The sequence below is a fragment of the Abrus precatorius genome, unplaced genomic scaffold (assembly GCF_003935025.1).
Source record: "Abrus precatorius isolate BTA unplaced genomic scaffold, Abrus_2018 Scaffold6, whole genome shotgun sequence".
Taxonomy (NCBI): Eukaryota; Viridiplantae; Streptophyta; class Magnoliopsida; order Fabales; family Fabaceae; genus Abrus; species Abrus precatorius.
Genome location: NW_020874406.1, coordinates 20,637,304 through 20,660,756, shown reverse-complemented (window position 1 = coordinate 20,660,756; position 23,453 = coordinate 20,637,304). Strand labels below are relative to the sequence as shown.

At 30.4% G+C, this 23,453-nt stretch overlaps 3 protein-coding genes across 6 annotated transcripts; all 3 read left to right on the top strand.

Annotated features, from left to right (window-relative positions):
- The first annotated feature begins 1,938 nt into the window (after positions 1–1,938).
- LOC113868366 (heat shock protein 90-5, chloroplastic) lies at positions 1,939–9,850 on the top strand. 4 transcript variants are annotated; one of them, XM_027503831.1, is made up of 19 exons: positions 1,939–2,493; positions 2,859–2,932; positions 3,128–3,253; positions 3,338–3,431; positions 3,526–3,609; positions 3,703–3,846; positions 4,353–4,469; positions 5,454–5,501; positions 5,591–5,671; positions 5,752–5,856; positions 5,934–6,074; positions 6,609–6,701; positions 6,852–6,929; positions 7,017–7,271; positions 7,457–7,559; positions 7,657–7,831; positions 7,930–8,035; positions 9,033–9,122; positions 9,215–9,781. In XM_027503831.1, exons 1-19 carry the CDS (start codon positions 2,239–2,241, stop codon positions 9,416–9,418), a joined length of 2,373 nt encoding a protein of 790 aa, XP_027359632.1. In that variant the 5' UTR covers positions 1,939–2,238; the 3' UTR covers positions 9,419–9,781. The 4 variants fall into 4 exon arrangements, with proteins under 4 accessions (XP_027359632.1, XP_027359635.1, XP_027359634.1 ...); XM_027503834.1 differs by having other exon boundaries at positions 2,087–2,493; positions 5,603–5,671; positions 7,026–7,271; positions 9,215–9,850; XM_027503833.1 differs by having other exon boundaries at positions 2,088–2,493; positions 5,603–5,671; positions 9,215–9,850.
- Positions 9,851–13,422: 3,572 nt separating this feature from the next.
- LOC113870366 (peroxiredoxin-like 2A) lies at positions 13,423–13,999 on the top strand. Its single transcript, XM_027506961.1, has 3 exons — positions 13,423–13,524; positions 13,599–13,919; positions 13,991–13,999. The coding sequence occupies exons 1-3, from the start codon at positions 13,423–13,425 to the stop codon at positions 13,997–13,999; spliced, it is 432 nt and encodes a 143-aa protein (XP_027362762.1).
- A 1,540-nt stretch (positions 14,000–15,539) lies between these two features.
- LOC113869692 (protein SRG1-like) lies at positions 15,540–17,732 on the top strand. Its single transcript, XM_027506142.1, has 4 exons — positions 15,540–15,849; positions 16,497–16,744; positions 16,850–17,174; positions 17,338–17,732. Exons 1-4 carry the CDS (start codon positions 15,604–15,606, stop codon positions 17,584–17,586), a joined length of 1,068 nt encoding a protein of 355 aa, XP_027361943.1. The 5' UTR covers positions 15,540–15,603; the 3' UTR covers positions 17,587–17,732.
- Positions 17,733–23,453: the final 5,721 nt, after the last annotated feature.

Here is a 23,453-nt window from a genome sequence, read left to right as displayed (position 1 = left end):
GAAAGACAAAGTAGATAATAATAGCTACGCTTCATTTGATAACAATGATTTTGATACAAATTGAGAATCAACAAATGTATTGCATGAAGAAACTTGAAATCCACACGCTAATAGAAAACTCACACCTCCTTATGCTAAGGGATTTTTAGAATGATTATGATTTTGTTGTAGAATATGGGATTGGAGTTGCTAAGTCATCAAGAAATGAGAATCCTACTGCATTTGATGATTTTGATAAGGAAGATGTTGATTTAGATGAGTTAGGACTCCACCACTTATTGAATGTGAAGAAGGAACTAGACAAAAGTTTCCAATATTCATGCTTTGTTTGGTATCATTAAAATGGAAAAGATGAAAATGGGAAAGGATGGAAATGACTAATTTTATTGTAGTTCCGTTTGGTTGAGAGATGAAACAGAGAGAAAAGAGATCCAGAAGAAAGAAATGTAGTTAGAATAGAGAAAATAAATAAATAAAAAAGAAGGAAATGATAAAAAGTTCCATCCGCTTATTTGGGTGACTAAATAAAAGTAAAAAGAAATAATTATATTAAAAATATTTATAAAAAATTAATTTAATTTAATTTTTTTATTAATATTTTTAAAAATCAAAATTAAAATTGAAAACAAAACAACCTTGCCAATATGTTTCTCTCTCCCCCTTCTTTTCCTCTTTAATTACTTCTCCTCGAATTGGTTTTTGGATTTGTTTTTGTGGTGAGACCCAAAAAAATTCTATCTCTATTTTTCTTCATCCATTCAAATAAATTAAATTTATTTTACTTTTTACTCTTATTTCTATTTATTCTAATAACATATCTTTGTTATTTTATTTCTATCCATTCTATTTTTTTCTTTAATGTTTTCTTTCTTTACTGCATCTCTCCTACAAACATAGCATTAGGAGATTGTAAGATAAGATAAGGATTCAATTGGAAAAAAAATGACAAAAAATAATGATTACTAAATATATGCAAGTTGCCCACTTTATTTAAAGATTTTGAAGTCAACCTTAATTATACGAAAAGTTGCAAGTTATGAGTCTTAATGACACTTCGTCTGTCATAAGATGACTGTCTAAGAAATTAATCTTTACACTGAGGCATAGTCCAAACATGAATAAAGGGATTATTAGAGAAACAAAAGATAAGTGCAGTGAGAGATTAAATTGTCTATAGGGCAAAAAAATATTCTTTAATGATTGAAGAGGCTATATGTGAGCAATCCCATTATTGAAGGAGCTAGGTAGAATAACTTAGGGTGAAAATCTAAACAACACAATTATTATTATTGATTGTGAAGTTGGGGATGAACTATTTTTTTTGAGAGATTTTACATATGTTTTGCAGCATATAAGGTTGCATTGTGTTTGTGACTACTTGTGTGACTTGAAAAAAAAAAAACATACATGGCAAAACCATGTATTTGAGTGGAGGACCAACACTACCACATTTTTTTTTATCTATGACAATAATAAAAAAGTTGTTGTTAAAAGTCCAAAAATCATTGCCAAAATTAAAGACAATAATTTTTTAAATGTATTACAGGTAAGTGTTATCTTTTTAATAAGATATTTCTAATAACAATTTTCTTAACTTCTTAAGGCAGAGTATGTTATATTTAGACAATGTGGAAGCCTTGAAGAGGAAGAAGTTTCACTTCACTCTAGATAAGTAATCAACAGTGTCTTAAGTTTAAGCAAAAACTGTATACTATCATAATTTATGGTTAGATAATAATATAAAAGTTATTCTATTGTTAATATTTTTGATTAAATTAAAAAGCTGTTTGTCCTTTAAAAGTTAAAATGTAAAGAAATAAATATAAATCCGTGGGAATTAAAGAGATATTATTATTTGATTTTTTTACCGATGTTCTTCATAATTTTGGTTGTATTCTTTTTGGGCATATAATGTGGTGTTAATTTTTGGAGAGGCCCTTGTTTATTTGGGGGGTTTGCCTCATTCTCCATAAGAGAAAAATAGGGAATGAAAATGGATATGGTAATGTGGCTGAATTGGGAGAATCTAGGCCTTACAATCCGACACAAATAGAGCCAAACACTGCGGCGTATTTCTAGAACCATCTCTGCTCTTCTCACAATAAAACCCCATAAACCCTTTCTTCCAAGCAAGGGTTTTTCCTTTTCCTTTTCACTTTCCATTTCCACTCGAAAAGGAAAAAGCACAACGGATAACATATCACATAAACACACTCTTTCTCTCTTGCGTTGATAACAATGGCTCCTGTACTGAGCAGAAGCTTGGCCACTGCCTCTCTCGCCTCGCTCCCTTCTTCTTCCCCTTTGGCGAGGCCTTCCCTTCTCAGAAGCGCTTTTCTGCCGCCGCAAGTCGGTCGCGGAAACTGCTTCTCCGCCGCCGCGGGGTTGAAGTGGAAGCAGCGCGAGAGAAGGAGCAGGCTCGCCGTGCGATGTGAGGCTGCGGTGGCGGAGAAAGAAGAGGCCTCTGGCGAGAAGTTTGAGTACCAAGCCGAGGTGGGGTTTCAATCGATTTATCAAATTTTAAACTTTTTTGCACTTCTGTGCCACCGTTTCTGGGCCTTTACCGTGTTAAAGTTTCAACCTTTTATGCACTTCACGTGAAATTTCCTCATGTAATTGAAAGTGAACGTAGTGTGTATGTGTGTGTGTGTGTGTGTTAGAGAGAGAGAGAGAGAGAGAGAGAGAGAGAGAGGAGACAGAGATTTAGTGAAGGAAGTGAATTCCATGACAAAAATTGGTGCACTTGGTTTGGAATTTTGACATGTAATTGGAAGTGAAGTTGAAGGCTTGCTTGCTTCATATAAAGTGTGTAAATTTAATTTTTTTTACTGATAGGAAGTGAATTCTACTTTTTGCAGGTGAGTCGACTGTTGGATTTGATTGTTCACAGTCTGTATAGCCATAAGGAAGTTTTCCTACGTGAACTTGTGAGGTAATCTGAAGAATGATGTTTCCATGATTGAATGATTTGTGCTTTTGTCACTCTGACTTGACTTTGTTGTATGGATGGCTCACATGTTAATGGAAAGTTGCTTTAGTGGGCACAAGCTGTTTTTTCCCTCTTGGACCTTTGCATCCATATTTTACACTGTTTTATTAATTTATTTGATTTTTTTGAGTCTTTCAGTAATGCTAGCGATGCTTTGGACAAGTTGAGATTCTTAAGCGTGACTGAGCCTTCTTTGCTTGGAGATGCTGGGGATCTGGAGATACGCATCAAGCCTGATCCTGATAATGGAACTATCACTATAACGTATGAATAATTTTATTTTATTTTTTTAATTTTTCTGGCCTTGTCTAAGTTGGAGTATTGAACTGTTAACTCTTGATTCTGTAGAGATACTGGTATTGGAATGACCAAAGAAGAGCTCATTGATTGTCTTGGAACTATTGCACAGAGTGGTACTTCAAAATTTTTGAAGGCACTTAAGGTAATTTGTTATTCATAAGATATATCACTCTTTGATACTTTGATAATTCAAAGCTTCAATAATCATGTATTAAATTTTCCCCTCGATCTTTCAGGAAAACAAGGATCTAGGAGCAGATAATGGTTTGATTGGTCAATTTGGTGTTGGTTTCTACTCTGCTTTTCTTGTTGCTGATAGGGTATGGAGTGGATTTTTTTAAGTGTATGCTCTTGGTTGATTTTTCTGATTTTATGTAATTAATTGGCTATATTTGCATGTTTATGACAATCAGGTGGTTGTTTCTACAAAGAGCCCAAGATCAGATAAGCAATATGTGTGGGAATCTGTAGCAGATAGTAGCTCTTATACGATAAGGGAAGAAACTGATCCTGAAAAGCTTCTGCGTCGTGGTACCCAGATTACACTCTATTTAAGAGTGAGTGCTATTTAGTTCATTTCTCTAGTGGAAAGTGTGCATGTGATGTAAGAAGTACTATCATCACACTGACTTTTGTTTGATGTGGTGCTTGATTACTTCCTGTGTCCAAGATAGCATCTGAAGTAAACCGGTGGATGAGGGAGATCTCATTTTTACTGGAAGGTCTTAAAACATTTTAAATTTCAACTGAAAATCTTTACACATTTTTTTAAGTCTTTTAATAAAAGAGTTGAGCTCAGAATAACACTTGGAAATTATAAGAATCTTTTTAATGCAGGCATGTAGTTCAAGCACCCAAAACCAGTTTGTTTTTTGTTCATTCTGATGACAACTAAAATTTTTAAAGTATAATACTTAAAATTGTATAAAAAAATTCTGCTTTAATTACTCATTTATTATTGCCTTTTAATAAAAGATTGAACCCAGTGTAATATTTGGAAACTGTAAGATACCTTTTAGTGCAGATATGTAGTTAAAGCAACCATTTTTTTTTTTCTGTCCAGTCGGATGACAAGTATGAATTCTCAGAGCCCACCAGGATTCAGGGTTTGGTGAAAAATTATTCACAGTTTGTTTCATTCCCCATATATACTTGGCAAGAAAAATCAAGAACTGTAGAGGTAAGCAGGCTTTCTTGTTACATTTTTGTCATCATGTTGGTTGGTAATTACTTGAATAATTCCTACACGTGGTAGTGTATTGATTTTTGGACTTTGCTTTCCCTCTTCTTCTCTTTTCATTGTGAATGAAATGCATAGGTGGACTCTGATTTTCCCCTTCTGCTCTTTTCATTGTGAACAAAATATACATGTTTTGTATACAGTATTTTTATTTTTTTTTGTTAGAAGGAATGATATGAGTGTTACCTATATAGCAGTGTGATCCTATTAATCAGATTCTATCATTTGGGAACTACTCATGATATTGTGATTTTGGGAATTGATTTTTAGCAGTGATGATGACAATGAGTAATTAGATTCTTACCACATGATGGGAATAATAATGATTTTCTTATCATCAGGTTTACAAAGTAAACTTGAAATGATTTCTTGTTATTCGGTGTTTGTATTTAAGGTAAATTTGTTCTACATCAGTTATGGTTTCCATCCCCTTTAGTTGGCTAGTTACTTTTGAGGGTTAGACAGCTGCTGAGTTTTGATAAATGAGAAAATATTGGGCTATATTGTCCTGGAAGTTCAAGGATGGGCAGGATTAATGTTGGTTATTATGTATGTGGGGTTTAATAACAAATATCGGAGATGGTTATAATCAAGTCTTAAGTGATAGTTGAAGAAATGTGTTTTTTTTTTTTTAATTTGTTTCCATCAAGGGAGCAACTGTTTGCCCTTTTCACATTTCCTTTCTATAGAATCAAAACTATGTTGTGGATAATGTTATGTCAAACAATGGAAATTTTCTGAAGCAATGTCATAAAGCATTTATTCGAACAGCAGTATGTTACATTTAGGGTGATTTCGTTTTGTCTAGATCCTCATTCTGTATGTTTGAAATGACTGCAGCAGCATATAGAAGCAGTATTTGTCATGGAGTGACAAATGAATCAGCTCTGATTTGTGTTAATTAATGAATTTGAGTATTGGCAGGTGGAAGAGGAGGAAGAGCCCAAAGAAGGCGAGGAACCACCACCAGAGGTAACTAGAATGTTAATTCTGAATGAGTGTTGTATATGCTTTTCCTTAATGTCAACACCAAATTAGTCTGTTTCTGCTCTTGTTATCAGGGTGAGAAAAAGAAAGTGAAAAAATCTAAAACTGAAAAGTATTGGGACTGGGAATTAGCCAATGAGACAAAGCCAATATGGGTGAGTTAGAGCTACATATATTTTGCTTATTATTAAGTTGTGTGCCTCTTTTTCTTGTCTAACCGTGACCCTTTTTGCAGATGCGAAACCCAAAGGAAGTCCAAAAAGATGAGTACAATGAATTCTACAAGAAGGCTTTTAATGAATTCTTAGAACCACTTGCATATACTCACTTCACTACAGAGGTATGTTGATTATTTTGGCTCTTAGAAGAACATTTTCTTTTGGCATTTATCTTTTGACTTGGCTTTAAACTGTGCAGGGTGAGGTTGAGTTCAGAAGTATTCTGTATGTTCCAGGAATGGGACCTCTAAACAATGAAGAAGTTGTGAACCCTAAAACAAAGAACATACGCCTGTATGTTAAGCGTGTTTTCATCTCAGATGATTTTGATGGGGAGCTGGTGAGTTTGTTGTGGACTTCAAATTGGAATTTGTTGTGTATATAATTTGATTTTTATGATACTGCTGCTTTTATATTATTATTATTATTATTATTATTATTATTATGAATGAAGGACAAATGTCAAGTCTTTGCTCTGTCTTAAAACTTGTGATTAATAGGGAGATGAATAGGATAACCATTGTAAGTCCAGATAGATCTCCTACTCATGCCTAGTTGTGATAGAAAAATGATTTATCCAGATGTCTGAACAATTTTAATCATATTATATCATATCACAAGTCATTATGTACAATCTGCATTAACAAATCCTGTACAAGCTCTGAGGTGTGATATGTACTTTATACTTATTTTGGCTCTTACTCCTTTTTTTGGTCAATCTTCTCATCTATCAAAGAAAGAAGAGAGCAAGAAGTATTGAAAAGCACAAATGACATAAGCTAGACCTTGTATTTTTTTTAATGTTTTGTTCTATTCTATTCCTTTCTCAAGTGCCCTTTGGTTTAATTTTATTACTTGTTTATATATTTTGCAGTTTCCACGTTACTTGAGCTTTGTGAAGGGTGTGGTTGATTCAAATGATCTTCCACTCAATGTTTCTCGTGAGATCCTTCAAGAAAGTAGAATTGTAAGAGAACTATATATTTTAGTGCTAACATGAATAATTTATCCCATTTGATGAATGTGACTGAAGGATATGGTGATAGGAATCATTTATGCATTTCCTTTTACTCTTACTTTCCAAAATGTTTGACTCCAAGCCATATTATAATTTCAGGTAAGAATAATGAGAAAGAGACTTGTCAGGAAGGCATTTGATATGATTCAAGACATTGCTGAAAGTGAAAATAAAGAGGTTGGTAGCAATATACTGAGCATCTTTATATTTCCAATATGATTTAGTGTCTTTATGAGTTGAAAAGATTGTTTCTTGTGATTCCAGGACTACAAGAAATTTTGGGAGAACTTTGGTAGGTTCATGAAGTTAGGATGCATTGAAGACAGTGGAAATCATAAGCGCATAACACCACTATTGAGGTTTTACACTTCCAAAAGTGAGGAGGAAGTTAAAAGCCTAGATGATTATGTTGAAAACATGGGTGAAAACCAAAAGGCTATCTTTTACCTAGCATCTGATAGCTTGAAAAGTGCAAAGACTGCTCCATTTTTGGAGAAATTGGTTCAAAAAGATATTGAGGTTTGTCTAGTCTAGTTGTTAACATAATATTTTCTGGTAATTTGAGTTTGTGTGGGTGAGGCTGTGTACATGTGTGTGCATGCATGTTTTGGTTGGCATGCTTGATATATCTATCAGATGTTAAGTTTGAATTCTGTTTTTTCTTTTAAATTTTTCACTCTTTACTAATGTGTGTATTATCATAGGTTCTTTATTTGGTTGAACCTATTGATGAGGTTGCCATTCAGAACCTACAGACATACAAAGAAAAGAAATTTGTTGATATTAGCAAGGAGGATTTGGAATTAGGTTTGTACTGGTTTCTACCTTGCTTTTCAAATGCTTTAAATGCTATCTTGTTTCCTGGAAATTGTTATTGAGTTCTCATAATGTTTTCTCAAATCAGGTGATGAAGATGAGGTCAAGGAGCGGGAAATCAAGCAAGAATACAACCTACTTTGTGACTGGATAAAACAACAGCTTGGTGACAAGGTGGCAAAAGTTCAAATCTCTAAGCGCTTGAGCTCATCTCCCTGTGTGCTTGTATCTGGGAAGTTTGGTTGGTCTGCAAATATGGAGAGGTTAGTCATTGGCTTTACTGGCTGTGCTCTTGGATGACAAGCAATTTACCATTCTCATGACATAAAGCTTATAATATCTTTAATTCCCATATCTTCAGATTAATGAAGGCGCAAGCTCTTGGAGACACTTCAAGTTTGGAGTTCATGAGAGGGAGGAGAATATTAGAAATTAATACAGATCATCCCATTATCAAGGACTTAAGTGTAAGTTGACATTATTAGTAAGGAGTTTATTGCTTTATGAACAGTAATTTGTTTTTAGTAAGTTTTCTGATAGTTGGCACACAAAACACAAACACTTACTTCCTAGCCAATGACATGATGAGGATGGGTAGATTGAGAGAAGATGACAAGTTGTAAATGTTGTTTTGAATTGACTGAAAAAATAATCAGGAGATAAATTGTTCTGAATTCTAAATATATGATATGATATTTTTGTTTCATGTAGAAACATGAAACACTTTAGCAAGGTGAGCATCTTGTCCAAATTGGTTTTATCATTTTTGTGTAACAAGCATTCGATTGCATTTGTGTGGCTGTTGAGTCTACTTAGTGGGTAATTAACTAATTATTGTTAATAATGATTGGTTTCTTTTCCTTTTAAGTCATGTCAGCCAAGTAGAAAGGAGACAAAACGTTTGAAAATAATTGAAGAAAATTGCTGTCGAAAGTATTTGTTACTCAGTTCTTCTACAGTTAGGGGGAAAAAGAAAAGACAATCTTAGAGTACTAGTCTAAGACAGCATAAAGTTTGCTCTAGTTCATTTATCACGAAACGCTGCAACATTCAAGCTCATTGAATATTGTAGCTTGCCTAAGTACTTTGGCTGGGTTTTGATACTTGTTTCTTAAAATGTTGAAGACAAATGTCAGCTGATGAGCCTTGCAATAACAATATTATAAAGCAAAATAAATTGTTGATCTTCCCAGCCCCCTAATGCGTTGCCTATCTCTTCAGCTTTAACAAGGCAATATATTTGCTTTTATGTTAGAGATTGTGTGTTATTTGAAATATCAAAATTCAAAACAATCGGTGGACATGTATTATTGGGTCATGCGCTCATGTCTGATATTTCACTCATATTTAAGGGTATATAGCAGTTGAAAGGAGGAATTTCAGGACATGATACATGGCTGGTACTTATAACCGAATTTGCTTGCGACTTTGAGCTATTTTTTAATTATTTAATTTTTCTTTCAGGCTGCCTGTAAGAATGCACCTGACAGCAGTGAAGCCAAGAGAGCTGTTGACCTCTTATATGATACAGCACTAATTTCTAGTGGATTTTCTGTAAGCACAATATAAAGATTTATTTTTAATTCATGTAAAATATGTAGACCACCTGTAGTTTTGCTTGACATAGTCGTTTGTTGGTAATGCAGCCGGATAGCCCTGCTGAATTGGGAAATAAGATTTATGAAATGATGGCCTTGGCCGTCGGAGGAAGATGGGGCAGATCGGAAGAGGAGGGAGATGCATCTCCATCTGTTGAAGCTGATTCAAGCACAGGTGAAGAAGCTACAGAGCCAGAAGTCTATGAACCTTCTGAAGTCATAGCAGAAAATGATCCTTGGACAACTGATTAGGCGTGCAATGCCCTCGGCATAAATTTAAATATTTGGCATTATAGGACATAATGCATACAAAGTTGAGAAAGGAAAGGGAGACTGAATTTTCTTATGATTTCGTGCTACTGAAGAAAATTTGTCAGATCAATATAGAATTGTGAGTGCCTTAAGAGGCAATCCTCTGGGGGCCCTTCCAAATGAAATTCAGATCTAGTGTTCGTAGGTGGGCAAATTTTTGTTACTCCATAGTCGTGTCATTGTATCATTTTTTTAAGGTCTTGAATCTTTCATGTGGCTGAGATGACACGATCTCTCTTATTCTCCCTTGTCATGGATCACAATTCAAGTTGAAGTAACCTTTTGCATCGAGTTACTGCCGCTTATTTGATTCACTCACTCTTCTGAAATGTTTAACTTCTTAAAACAATAGACAGAATTCTATTTTACTTTGCCTGGACTAACCCTTGTGTTTGGAGTGACAATTTATTATGGGGCTGTTACGGGCATGGCCACTATCAAGAAGCATCCATGCATTGGCCCAAGTCATCATGAAGACTTGTAAAGGCATCTCTTAGAGTGATGATGTTTGAATAATATCATAACACAAGCTGCAAATTAACCCAAGAAGCAAACCAGCGTAGTCATAATCTTGAAAAGCATGAGTTTATTGAAAAAATTCAAATGCGATTATTGAAAGATAAGAGCAGTGGAGAGAATTCTCCAAGTTCAGCCTAAGCATAAGGAAAAACTGAATATACGTCCTCCAACCTGCTAGCTGTACCTTTTAACTAACTCTTCACACCTCTTGTTCTGGTTGGGGTTTAATAACATTTAGCCCATCATTATAGCAGTTAATTTCCTTGTACCACTCTCCCAAATGAAATAAAGCCAGTATAAAAAATAATTAACAGAGTTTAGATATGCTGCTAACTCTAATTAACAAGGTTAACAGCATGCCAAAGCAAAAGGAGTTGAGACCTCGATGTTAATTATGTGATTGTCTCAATGTGTAGATGCTGATTCACCTGGTTATGTGAATTTACTTGATGATCCTGACTTATGCTTTAAGAAGTTGTATACTTCAATCACGGCCTCTCTAACTACAAAAAATTAGAATCTCCTGTCATACCACCCGGCACTACTAGTTTAGTAACTCAAATTTTGTAGTGTACACATCACTGATTTGGGGACAGCACTGCAGTTACCCAGAATGGTTTCTTTCATACCATGTGATTAACTGTTTCCATCTTTCAAATAATTCTAAAATCCATTATCACTGTAAACTGTTTATTTTTTGGCACTTCATGCTGATAAATTAGTTGTTTCCAATAACATACAAAATCTTAGGTCAAATTTTTAGTGATACTTTAATTTATAATTAAATGATAGTTAATAATTTTTAGCTACGGATCAATGAGAAACAAGCATGCGCAATTGACAATTTCCAAGACTATTAAAGCAGATTTCGGCCGGCAAATAAACAATTTTGAGCCATCAAGCTATTATTGCAGTTGCTAAATGCACGTCCAATTTTGGACTATTCCTCTGAACCAAGTCAAATGTTAGTTGAAGTTAATAGGCCGGAACTTCTTTCTCTGATTTTAAACATCGAATTGTTCTCCCAGGTTTTTGGTTTTTTGTTATCTTTTGCAGTCCCTAACCAATTTCATAGTTTTAGTTTTGTTTTTGCTTCTATATTGGCTGTAACGTCATGCTATGTAGACTAGAATTTGTGCAAACGAGACATGGCGTTAAACCAACGATATGAGGGCATTCACACACAATTCATTTGCTCACCTTTTTTTTTTCAAAACAATTAGAAACTATAAATACAAAGAAAAAAACATGTTTTTCCCCCAATTTGTAATAGATAAATTGAATACGGCAAGATAAATGGATTCGTTAGCTTCATAAAAAAATTGAACCGCATTGTTACATCATTAACTAAAGACATAACAAATATTATTATCTAGGAAGGGCTTATATATAAAGTGCTTGGTACTTTTGCCTGAGCAACAAGTTTGTCTACCCATTTAATCACATTCATATGACAAGATTATCAATCATCCAGGGCAACCAACCATAATTCATAGCAAGAAAAGAATGGCTTCTTTTTCGGTGGAAGAATTCATTGGAAATGGAATTTTGAAGGAACTGTTCCAAAAGTTGTTGGAAGAAGGGTGGGATGATGTACCAACCCTGAAGATTATGAGTTCAGAGGACATGGATTTACTACACATGACACAAAAGCAAAAGGTGGTCCTCATTATTGTTTTTATTCAAGTCTTTTATCACATCATTTTATCATTCAATCATAATTCACTTACGAATGAAACTTCTATCATTTATCAGATAACTAGTCCACTTGAGATAACACTATAAAGGCTAAAATATCTATGTGATTCTTATAAATACAATTTATTTTTATTTTAATTTTAATTTTTCTTTATTTTATATTAGTTTTGACCGTTAAAAATTTCAAAAATATTTCTTATCACCACTTATTGGTAACATAACATATATCTAAATATATTATGTCATATCTCACTTCATAATAGTTGCAAATGTGATATATTTAAATATATGCCACGTTATTATTAAATAATAATAAAACCTAGTTTTGAAATTTTAAAACTTATAAAAAATAAGAACATAAAAAGAACATATTTAATCATTAAAAGCATATTAGAGTATGAAAACCAAATTCAATCATATTGATGAAGACTTCAAAACATATTTAAACCTTTCTTTGAATATGTTTCTTATGTTATAGGATGCACTCGGAATCAGGTCATACCTGCATGATCGTAGGTTAATGCAATATGCAGAGAAGATGGAGGACTATGGGAGAAATCTGCAAGAGCTTCTCAATTTAAGCACTATGGATCTCGCTTCCCGATTTGAAATGAAGAGAGGCCACATTGCCCGTTTTATAAACAGAACAAGATATGGTGATTCTTTTAAATTAGCTGCAATTGCTGCTAGAAAAAGAACCAGCATGATGTATAGAGATGATAGCATACCCAAAAGTGTTGCTTCTAATAACTCTAATAGCATGACAAGGTCACATGTAAGAACTAGTGCAGCTTTTGATAGATCACTTGAACAAGAAATAGTTGAAATGAATATTAAAGATGGGCATGCCTTTAAAGGGATTGTAGCTGCTGAGCCAGCTGAGCCAAGGGCATGTGGCTGTGTGAATCCACCTCCTATTAGTGACCAAGTTGCTCCATATAGTGCTATTGAGAATATTTCAGTTCAGAAACTAACTCCAGAGTATAAGATTGGCATGGAACCTTTGGTAAAATCCAAGGCACCTCCATTGAAGGCTTCAGAACTATGGCGAGATAAACCAGCTATTTTCTTGTGTCTCCGAAGACCAGGGTAAATTGTTACTCCCTCTGCCTCGTTTTAAATGTCACTTAGTATTAATGTGCAGATAAAAAAATAATTTTACTCACTACTATAATAAAATAAATTAATTTCACTAAAATTCTTCTATTAAAAGTACTAAAATTATTGTAATGTTCAGTTAGTAAGAATTAATTCTCAAGTAATATTGAAGTTTATTGTAATGGTTAAAATTACTCCTAATAAAAAAAAGTATTCACAAAAAAAAAAATTAATACATTCCTACTGTTCTAAAGTAGCAAATAATTTGAGATAAATAAAAAATTAAAATGAGATGGTGGGAGTATATACACTTCAAAATTGCCAATTTGGCATGTATTCAAACAATACATTTCCTTTAATCATGCTCTTATAATAAACTTGCACGAGTTCACTCATGTGTGCCTTCATAAGTCTTATGTGTACAAGGCCATTATTATCAAGCAACAAGATAACAAAAAACGCGCACAAAGAAATATAACAATATATAAGTTCTGAAGCCTATAAAAACCTCACCTTTTGCATATTTAAATGTCTCTCCCTCTCTTTCCATCACTTGCACATAACTTAAGAGGGTTTTATAATGAAGCATGTTTCCATTTACGTACCTTGAATTTGAAAACAGGTGCATCATGTGTAGAGCTGAGGCACACCAGTTATATTGCAGAAAACCCATATTTGATGCACTTGGAGTTCAACTATTTGCTGTTCTCCATGAGCACATTGAGTCAGAGGTACTAGCAAATTTCAACTTCATGTTCTTTGATTGAACCGTTCATGGCTTGACTTATCATAATGGTAAAAGCAGGTAAAAAATTTCTGGCCTCGATACTGGGGTGGTGTTGTACTTCTTGATCGAGGTAGGGACTTCTATAAAGCTCTTGGAGGGGGAAAATTGCTCAAGGAGAAGTTCCTATCGGGATTTTTGCTGAATCCTAGAGCACTTTCCAACTACAAGCGTGCAAAAGACATGCAAATTGAATACAATTTCAAGGGTGAAGGTGAAATAAAAGGTGGACTCTATATTGTAGGGAGTGGAAAGAGTGGCATTGCTTACCAATTTATAGAGAGGAACTTTGGTGATTGGGCACCTCTAGCTGAAGTCATTGAAATCTGTACTCAAATGCAGGTAATAACAATTATTTTTTCCTCCTTATCAATATCAATATGACTCCTCTTTATTACATATTTGTGTTACAGATCTTTTGAACATGATGCAGAACTAACAATAAGGTCAAATGGAGTGTGCGCTATTTTGAGGGGATTGCAATGATTGAATATGTTGGACATGCATTCACCCACTTTCTAAAATTCAGTTCCTTGTAATATCAATCTCCAGCATAGCCGGGATACAACATTTTTGCCATATAGATGCCAGTTTTAGCTCCTGAACATCAAATTGATGTAACTATTGTGTCTAAAAGATTCTGAGTTCTTAGTAAAATGTATGGGGTAATGACTTGAAATATTTTAGTTTAACTTATTAGATACTGGATGAAACTTATTTAGTTGACTCAAGTCAAAGTTCTATATTTTTTTTAAAGCCAAAATTCATTACAATAAAATGGAAGGCTAACTACAAGAGATAGTTGGGCCTAAAAGTGCACAAGTAAAAGTAGAAGAGCCACTCTCCTACAATCCTTGAGCAATCCAACAAATACCCTTAATGAAAAGAACAGAGTTGAAAGAGCACAATTTGATCCACAGCTTCGCCCATAACCCAATTCTGAATAATCTTCTTATGTTGCAATAGTAGCACCCGCTCCCAAAAAATGTATGTTCTAAACACCCTCGACCATGCAGAGTTCCAGCAGCAAAATAACACTGCCTTACTATAATGAAAATTGTTAATCTTAATTTTTCAGGTTAAGTTTAAATAATTAATAATTATAGGATTTTATTGAAAAAGAAATTATCACACTAATATAACCTTAATATAATTAATGTATTTTTTAAAATAAAAACTTTTTACTTTTAAACCTTAGCGTTTAAATTCAATTCTAAAAAGTGAAGTCAAAAGAGATAATCCTAATAAAAATTGCATCAGTGAAAGTGGCAGGGGCAATCCAAAAGCAGGACAAGAGAGAAACAACTATTCAATGTTCATCGTTACCCAGACAGGGTGAAGCCTTAAAAATAGTCCAAAGTAAAATGTTTAATCAAACTCAATACCAAGTAGTTTATTAAAAAAAAATTAATAAAAAAGCTTATAACATAAATTATTAATTAGATGAAAAGCACTTCTTCAAAGGCTAGCTTAATCTAACTTATTTATCTACAAACATGGCGAGTCCAAGACTCTAATTTGCTCCTCTAATGTAAAGCCACGACTATACACTTTCAACTTTTGCTGCTGACCACGCGAAAATTATATTAGCCACATGAAATTCGTATGTATGAAAAATCAAATTTAAATCCTTAAAATATGATCACGCAGAAGTGTAGATTTTCTTATATGGCTGCAAGCTCTGAGTTTATTAAATGGGAAATCTATGTTATGTCTTTTCAGAGAATGTTTATAGGTTGAGACGATGTATCCCAAGAATCATGTTATTTCACTCCCGTCCCGCGTTGATGATTACTTCTAAATTTGAGGTTATTTAATTTTTTTTTAAATGATGACTATTTAATGATAAAATTTTATTAAAATAAATTAAATTTTTTAGAAAATATTTAGTCATTTCTTTTATTTTTTAGTGTAAGTTCGAAATGTCTTGTATATATAATGATTATATATAGTATCTCCATTCAAACTAGTCCAAGAAAGAGGATTGACAAATATCTAGCTAGTTAACTGGAGTTATTTTGCAGCTATGGATCCAGAAATGGTGAAGAAGTTAGGGACCACTCTCCATGTGCCTTCTGTTCTGGAGTTAGCAAAGCAACCCATCACCCAAGTTCCACAAAGATATCTTCGTCCAAATCAAGACCCTCCTATTGAATATAACACAACACCGTTACCCCAACTCCCAGTTATCGACCTTAACAAATTGTGCTCTGAAGATGCAGCTGAACTACAGAAGCTAGATCATGCATGCAAAGAATGGGGTTTCTTTCAGGTTTGGATTACACTCTATTTTCCTTCATGATATTTCTCACTCATTCAATATAATTTTGTTTTTTCATAGGAATAGAGATAAAATACTTTTTCTTAGGCTTGTACAGTCCTCTTCTGTTCTTGAGAGTGAATTAAGCTCAATTTTGCTTTTTATATTTTTACTTGTTAATTTTTTATTAAAGGCAATGATTAGTAAAATCAGATTATAAGTGTCGGTTACAAGAAATTTGAGGGAAGAAAGAGTGATCAGATATATGCAACCGTGTAAAGTTAAATTGCGGTTGAAATATGTTGTAATTTTGACAGAATGAATAATGGTATAATTTACAATCATGTCACCATATAATTGAGATTAATAATTATATCAGGTCAATTATAACTAATCGGTCTAATTTTGATTATTTATGTGTATATAACATGATTAATGATGTAATAATAATATAGTGTATATTAGTCTATATTTCTTTTTTAAACTGATTATGTGTATTCAAATTAAATCCTCAATAAAATGCCTTATGATTGCAGTTCATTCTAGCCTCAATTTATATGTCATAATTAAAGAAATTGATGCGTAACAGTAGATATTTTTCAAAGAAGGAATTTGCTTGTATTTACTTGTTAAGTTTTTATTATGGTAATTAATGACAGCTGATCAATCATGGAGTGAATCCATCGTTGGTGGAAAGTATGAAGAAAGATGTTCAAGAATTCTTCAATCTTCCAATGGAAGATAAGAAGGCATTTTGGCAAAAACAAGGAGAATTGGAGGGATTTGGTCAGATGTTTGTTGTATCAGAGGAACACAAATTAGAATGGGCAGATTTGTTCTATATTGTCACTCTTCCATCGTACATAAGACATCCCCACTTATTTCCTAGCATTCCCCAATCATTCAGGTTTGTCTCCCCTCTTTTTCTTTGTATGTGTTTCTAAGCACACTAACTTCAACACCATTGATTTTCTAGATGACTCAAGAACTTCTATTTTGCAATTTATTGCAGAGATAATCTAGAGAAATATTCTTTAGAATTAAAAAAACTTTGTGTTACAATGATTGGGTTTATGACAAAAGCTCTTAAGATTCAGCCCAATGAATTACTAGAGTTTTTTGAAGAGGGAGGCCAAGCTATGAGGATGAATTATTATCCTCCATGTCCTCAACCAGACCAAGTTATTGGACTCAATCCTCATTCTGATGCTGGTGCCCTTACCATCCTTCTCCAAGCCAATGAAATGGAAGGGCTACAAATAAAAAAAGATGGAATGTGGATTCCTATCAAACCCCTCTCTAATGCTTTTGTCATTAATGTTGGAGACATGTTGGAGGTAACTTGAACATATTCATATCTATTAATTAACAAATCTATATATCATGTGTTATTTAAGAATTTTTACAACAATAAAAGAATAAAACAAATTAGAATATGCATCACTCTATATTTTTATTTGAAGATTTTTGGTATATATCCTAAGTGGTTTAATTTGGCAGATAATGACTAATGGAATTTATCGGAGCATCGAACATAGAGCCACAGTTAACTCAGAGAAAGAGAGGATTTCTATTGCTGCATTTCATAGCCTTAGATTAAACGCAGTTATACATCCATCAAAAAGCCTCATCACTCCTGAAAGACCTGCAATGTTCAATAGCATTAGCGTAGAAGATTTCTACAAAGGATACTTTTCACGCGAGCTGCAAGGAAAGTCATACATCGATGTCATGAGGATTTTAAAATAAAAGTGCAATTGGCTTTCGAGAGTTGAAAAGTAGGACAAGAACATAGCAAACAGTTGTGTGACAAGTGTTACTAACTTAATATGCAGAATAATGCAGTAGTTCTCATCGTTCAACGATTAAAGCTGAACATGTCACCTTGGAAAATAATTTGGATTAATATATTTATATCCTGTGATTTATTATTTTTGTTATTGTACTCGTCTCTCTTAGTTGGTATATTTGCATGCATATGATATTTCTTAACTATCAGAATATTATCTCAGGCCCTCTTAAATATTATATTATTTTGAAAATATTCAAATTGTTGATAAATTCCATGTTATTAACAAATTAATTACTTCTTTTAATTATTGTGAAGTAGTTAAAAGGATCTTATATTTAAAATTAGACGTAGTATATCCAAAATTGAGGTTTGGTGAATATAATAAAATAAAAGTTAATATGATACGAGTTAGATATAAAGAGAAAGGTTAAATCTAAAATTATATATGTTAATAATAACGAAAATAATTAAATATTTGTATTAAAAATTTATAAATCTATACAAGTTTCAATTTAAACACAAATTCAAAAAAGTCAAACTAATTTGATGGACTAATTTTAAATGTTATCAATCACATATCATATATAATTGACACTTAGTTTATGTAGCATAAAAATATACAGTATTTTGTGTTATGCAATATAGACGTGTATATGATTTGATCAAGAACGTGCTCAAATCTTGATATTGTTGTTGTTCTTGTAGAAGTAATAGTTTATATGACGACTGGTTAGATTAATTTCATAAATTAGTCCAATTAGTTATTTTTCCCTATTTCTTATTAGATATCATTTTGGTATGCTTTTAATTTATAAAAAAACATTAATTACAAATTTTAAAATAAAAGAAAAATATTTTTTAAAATATTCAAATATATATTTAAAACTTAAAAAATGAAAAAATAATAAACATTGTTTTATAATAATAATTTTGAAATATTTCAATAAAAATAATACAAGATATTTTTAAAAAGCACTAATGTGTACTAAAATTTATTTAACTTTTATTTTAAACTAAAATTTGTTAATATCAACTTTTGTATTTGAATTAAATGTCCATTAAAATATACTATAATCATGTTATGTATTACAGGAAAAATCTATTATAGTACTTTTATATAAAAAATAAAAAAGTTAATTATATGAATACAAGTGCAAGTAATTCAATATCATTTAAGTAAAATTTCAGATTTTAGTCTTTGTATATATAAAAAATCTCACCTACCACGTCTAGTAGACTCATTTACCACATCAAGTTAGATTTAAATTAAACAAGATAATAATAGACTCACCTACTATAGTTACACAATTTAAATCAAATTCAGATTAAATCAGATAAAAAATAAAAATAATAATTATAATTAACTTTTGTATAAAAATTAAATAAAAGTCAAGTTAAATATGCATATTCAACTCCATTGCCTTTTTTTTTTCCAGCCACCGCTCCTCTTCTTTTTTCTATCTATTTTTAGTCACCTCTTACCTACACTCAATTTTCATTCTTTTAAGTAAGTCAAACAAAATTTATTTAAATAAAATTATAAAATTTGTTTAAATTTTAAAAATTCACTTAAATTAATGTTGCAAAAAAATTTTTTATCATTTTTTCTTTTTAAAGAAACGTTAAATTTTATGCAACGGGAGGAAATACAAATCCGATTGTGCTAACCTTAAATTGAGGATGACAAGGGGTCCCATCCCATCATGACTCTCTTCTGCACCTGTAAGTTCACTCCATTGTCACTGTTTGAAAGCATTTGGTGAAGTTGATGTTCTGTTGCCTTTGGCTTTCTATTTTCTTCTAAAAAGGAAAACAGTATCATCATCACTAAAAACAGCGCTTTTACCATATTTGCAACATGCTGTCCTCTAATTGTTTTTTATTTCAAGAGTTCGGTTTAACGTTAGCTTTCTAGACATTAATAAATAGAACTTTTTTATTTTTAAAAAATACATATTTATGATATGTTATTTAAATATAATACTTTTTTAATAAAATGTTATTATCATCAAATACTTATTTTCAATTTAAGACTGAGACTAACATTTTTTCAATAGCAAAAGAAAATATAATACTAACAAATAGTGTGATGATGATGTATTTATTTGAACAAGTTAGGCAGTTAATAATTTTAACAAATAAATTTTATATATATAATTTTTTTTTAGAAAGATAACCCTTAAAACATTATGCATTGTCAATTTTTATTTTTTAATTTCAATGGAGGAAACTGCCAATATTTTAATATTCTATTAACTTAATTATAGTTTTAATTTATCTTTCAAGTATGAATAATGTATACTTTTTATTTTTCTTATAACTTTTTATTCTTAATTTCTTGATTTTAAATTATTATAATTAAGTTTTTTTATCACCTTCGTTTTATATAAAATTCTTATTTACTACTTAAATAATTAGAAGCTTACCAAAATCTTGATAGAAAAGATAATTTAAACAAGTTAAAAATAAAAAAATTGGATGAAATTTTAAAAAAATATTATTGGGGTGAGAGTTAAGGTTTTGATTAATTTGAAAAGATAAAAAAAATTAGAGTTTTGAATAAAATATAAGATTTTAATTAATGAATTTTGAGTGAAAGATTACTTAAAATAGTTTAGTAAATTTAGTTCATAATTTTTTAAAATTAAATAGTTTTAAGAAAATAAAATTTGATGAAAGAATTTGATTTTATTAATTCTAATAATTAAAAATTAAATAATTGCTTTTAATGTAAAATTTTTGAAATACCAAAATCACATGACATAAAAATACAAAGTAAACCTATCTTATTGAAAGCAAAGTTGAACCATTCAACGTTTCAACTACAACAACATAATAAGAATTCAATTATTTAAAGCCACCGTCAAGAAGATTTGTTCAGAGACTCCAACTACCTTTCCTAAGTTGACAATCACGTGCAATTGCTTCTACCGGTTACAATATCGTACAGCTACCCAACTCACTGATTTCTTTTTAATATATATATTTTTTCAAATTATAATAAATTTTAATTTCTATAAAATTATTTTAAATTTAATTTTCTGTATTTTTAAAAGATTTATTTTAATTTTTACTCTCTATAATACCAAATAATAATACAGTTAATTTAAATGTTAACACATTAAATGTTGTGTTATCCAAAAATAGAATTAAAAAAATTAATAATTTTGCCTACTTTATAAAAGTTGGTAAATGTTATTCTAACGAAATGGGGGTAAAAGTTATTTTGAAAACATTTATAGGCGTGAATAGTCTGATAAATATATGTCAAAAATTATGAAAAATAAAAATTTAATTTAATCTAAAAACAAATTAATTTAAACAAATTTTTTACATTATATATTAAATATCCATGTTATATTTAATGTTTATTAAACTCAATCCTATAAAATAAAATGTACGCTTTATAAATGGTAAAAGATATTTTTGCAACAGTGTAATCCTAAAAACTCTTATATAAAATTTTAATTTTTTATTTAATTTATATTTAATAGGTCTTATACTTAAATTTTTTTTGTCTCTTTATATATATATAATTTTTGTAAAGGAAAATATATAAAAAAAGGTAAAAATTAGGATAATAAAATTGATATAATTAAGAAAGATAAAAAAAAATAATATTATAAAAGATGTTCTAGAAAAGTATTTTATAGAGAGGATGCTATTTAGTTTGAAAAAAAAAATTACACAAATTGGGCCGAATTGACGTGGCTGTGCTCGAGTTGAAGAATAGTAAAAAATTATGGAGAAACAAAATTATGTAATAATCATAATAATTAACCCATCAAATGTAAAAACCAATTTAGCAAAATTTTAATATAAATAATTTAACTCATTTTGTAAATACTGAAGTTTTTATTTTTTTATTTTTTAAGATTTTTAGTATTAATAAGTTATATTTCCCTCCAATTAACCTTAGTCATGTAGGATAAACTTATGGACAATTTTTTTTAATATTTATTTTTCTATTTACAAACTTGAATTATGTAATTTTTTATACATTTTTTTAGAGATTTTTTTTGTTCGGTTTTAATATAATAAAATTTACTAAATTTTAAAAATATTTATTTTTTTACATATTTATCTTTTATTATCACAGATTTTAACAAAGCTGTATATTATTTTTTTAATAAGTATTTAAGAGGACACATTAAAAATATTAAATATATTCTATTATATAATTTAAATTATTATAAAAGAATACATTACATGTTTTTTTAATGATTTTAGGAGAATAATGCTTTATCTTGCTCTTAAATACATTTTAAAAGAATTGTTTATTAATATACTGTATATAATTTAATTAAAAGATTGTTTTATAAAGGACTCAAAAAATTATATATTCTGTCAGTGTCTCAGAGATATTAATGATTTTGCAGACGTTTAGTTGCCATTTAACTCGCCTCAAAAGTAAGTTTGAATCATTTAATGGACCATTTATTAAAAGAAGTTAATACTTGTCCCACCAAAACGTTCATTGTCTTTGGAAAAATTTAAACATGACACGTTAGGCTATTTGTTTTTTTTTAATCAGCAGATAAAAAATCTTTGTGCTAGGATTATTCTATCAGTAAAGTTTACATTTAATAAAAATTAAATTATTAGTATTATGGTTTTACATTGAGGGAGTGTTTGGCCAAAAAATTTTTTTATAAGTTTTTCCAAAAAAAAAGTTAAAAATGATAAAATTCATACTTATAACGTTTTATTTTATTTTTAAATAAACATTCTGACAAAATTGTGTTAACATTTTTAAGAATCTATTTTCTAATTATATTTTTATGTATAATACTTTTATGGAAGGGGTGAACAAAGTTTAACTATTCTCATGAAAATATTCTAAAAAATATTTTAAAAATAATAACTTTAAACATAATTTTTTAGAATAAAAATAATTCACATATCAAATATCTCGTAACAGTAATATAATAATAATATTAGGTTATGTAGTGATATGATATATCAATTTGTATCTTAGTATGACATGCACTGTATGGGTAGTGTAGACTTGTGATATTTATATTAATAATTTAATTTTTGCATGATAAAATTAAATGCCAAACTAGGGATAAAACTTGTTTTGTAGTGTTAGAAATGGTTTTAAATTTTGTTGAACTTTTGACCTTGTGTTCTTAATAATAATTTAATTTTTAATGTTTACATAATAGAATTATTTATTCATTTAAGCAAGTAGACGAAGGATTAACCGATTAAGAGTTTTGAATATGCAGTAGCTTCTGAGCATGGGTTTGAATTTCTTTATTCAGTGGTGTTTTTCTTTGGTCATTTCTCCTTAGCTAAGGGTTATACGTTAGTAACTATCTTATTTTTTAATTCCACAGTCATTGCTCCGTGATCAACCAAAAAAATATTAGAATACATATATTAACAATTTTTGTCAAATGATTATATATACAATAGATATTAGTTATAAATTTGAAGTTTCATTAATTCAGGTTTTGCAAAAAATTTAAAATTAAAATAAATAATAGTTTTATAAAAAGTACCACTTATTTGTGTTATATCTTTGATATACGATATTAATTAATATTTCAGTTCTTTATTATCTTCTTTCAAATAAATACTAATTATAAATATAAAATGGTAGGAAAAAACAAAATAAAGTTATTAAAATGTAAAAGAAAAAAGTAAAAGTATTATTTTCGTAAATCATTTAATGAGTTGGACATTATGTGATGCATATTAAAGAATAATATAATACATATTGAATAGGCTATTAAGTTACTTGGTAATCGAATTGGCAGACTTATTTATTTGAGTATGACCGAAAGATTTAAGCGAAGCGAGAGAATCAATGAGAAGG

Coding starts and splice junctions, on each gene's coding strand:
- LOC113868366 (XM_027503832.1), top strand. CDS start 2,239: ATGGCTCCTGTACTGAGCAGAAGCTTGGCCACTGCCTCTCTCGCCTCG. Junction 7,272..7,456: donor TGGTTCAAAAAGATATTGAG/GTTTGTCTAGTC, acceptor GTATTATCATAG/GTTCTTTATTTGGTTGAACC. Junction 8,036..9,032: donor CCATTATCAAGGACTTAAGT/GTAAGTTGACAT, acceptor TTTTTCTTTCAG/GCTGCCTGTAAGAATGCACC.
- LOC113870366 (XM_027506961.1), top strand. CDS start 13,423: ATGTGTAGAGCTGAGGCACACCAGTTATATTGCAGAAAACCCATATTT. Junction 13,525..13,598: donor ATGAGCACATTGAGTCAGAG/GTACTAGCAAAT, acceptor TGGTAAAAGCAG/GTAAAAAATTTCTGGCCTCG.
- LOC113869692 (XM_027506142.1), top strand. CDS start 15,604: ATGGATCCAGAAATGGTGAAGAAGTTAGGGACCACTCTCCATGTGCCT. Junction 15,850..16,496: donor AAGAATGGGGTTTCTTTCAG/GTTTGGATTACA, acceptor AATTAATGACAG/CTGATCAATCATGGAGTGAA. Junction 16,745..16,849: donor AGCATTCCCCAATCATTCAG/GTTTGTCTCCCC, acceptor AATTTATTGCAG/AGATAATCTAGAGAAATATT.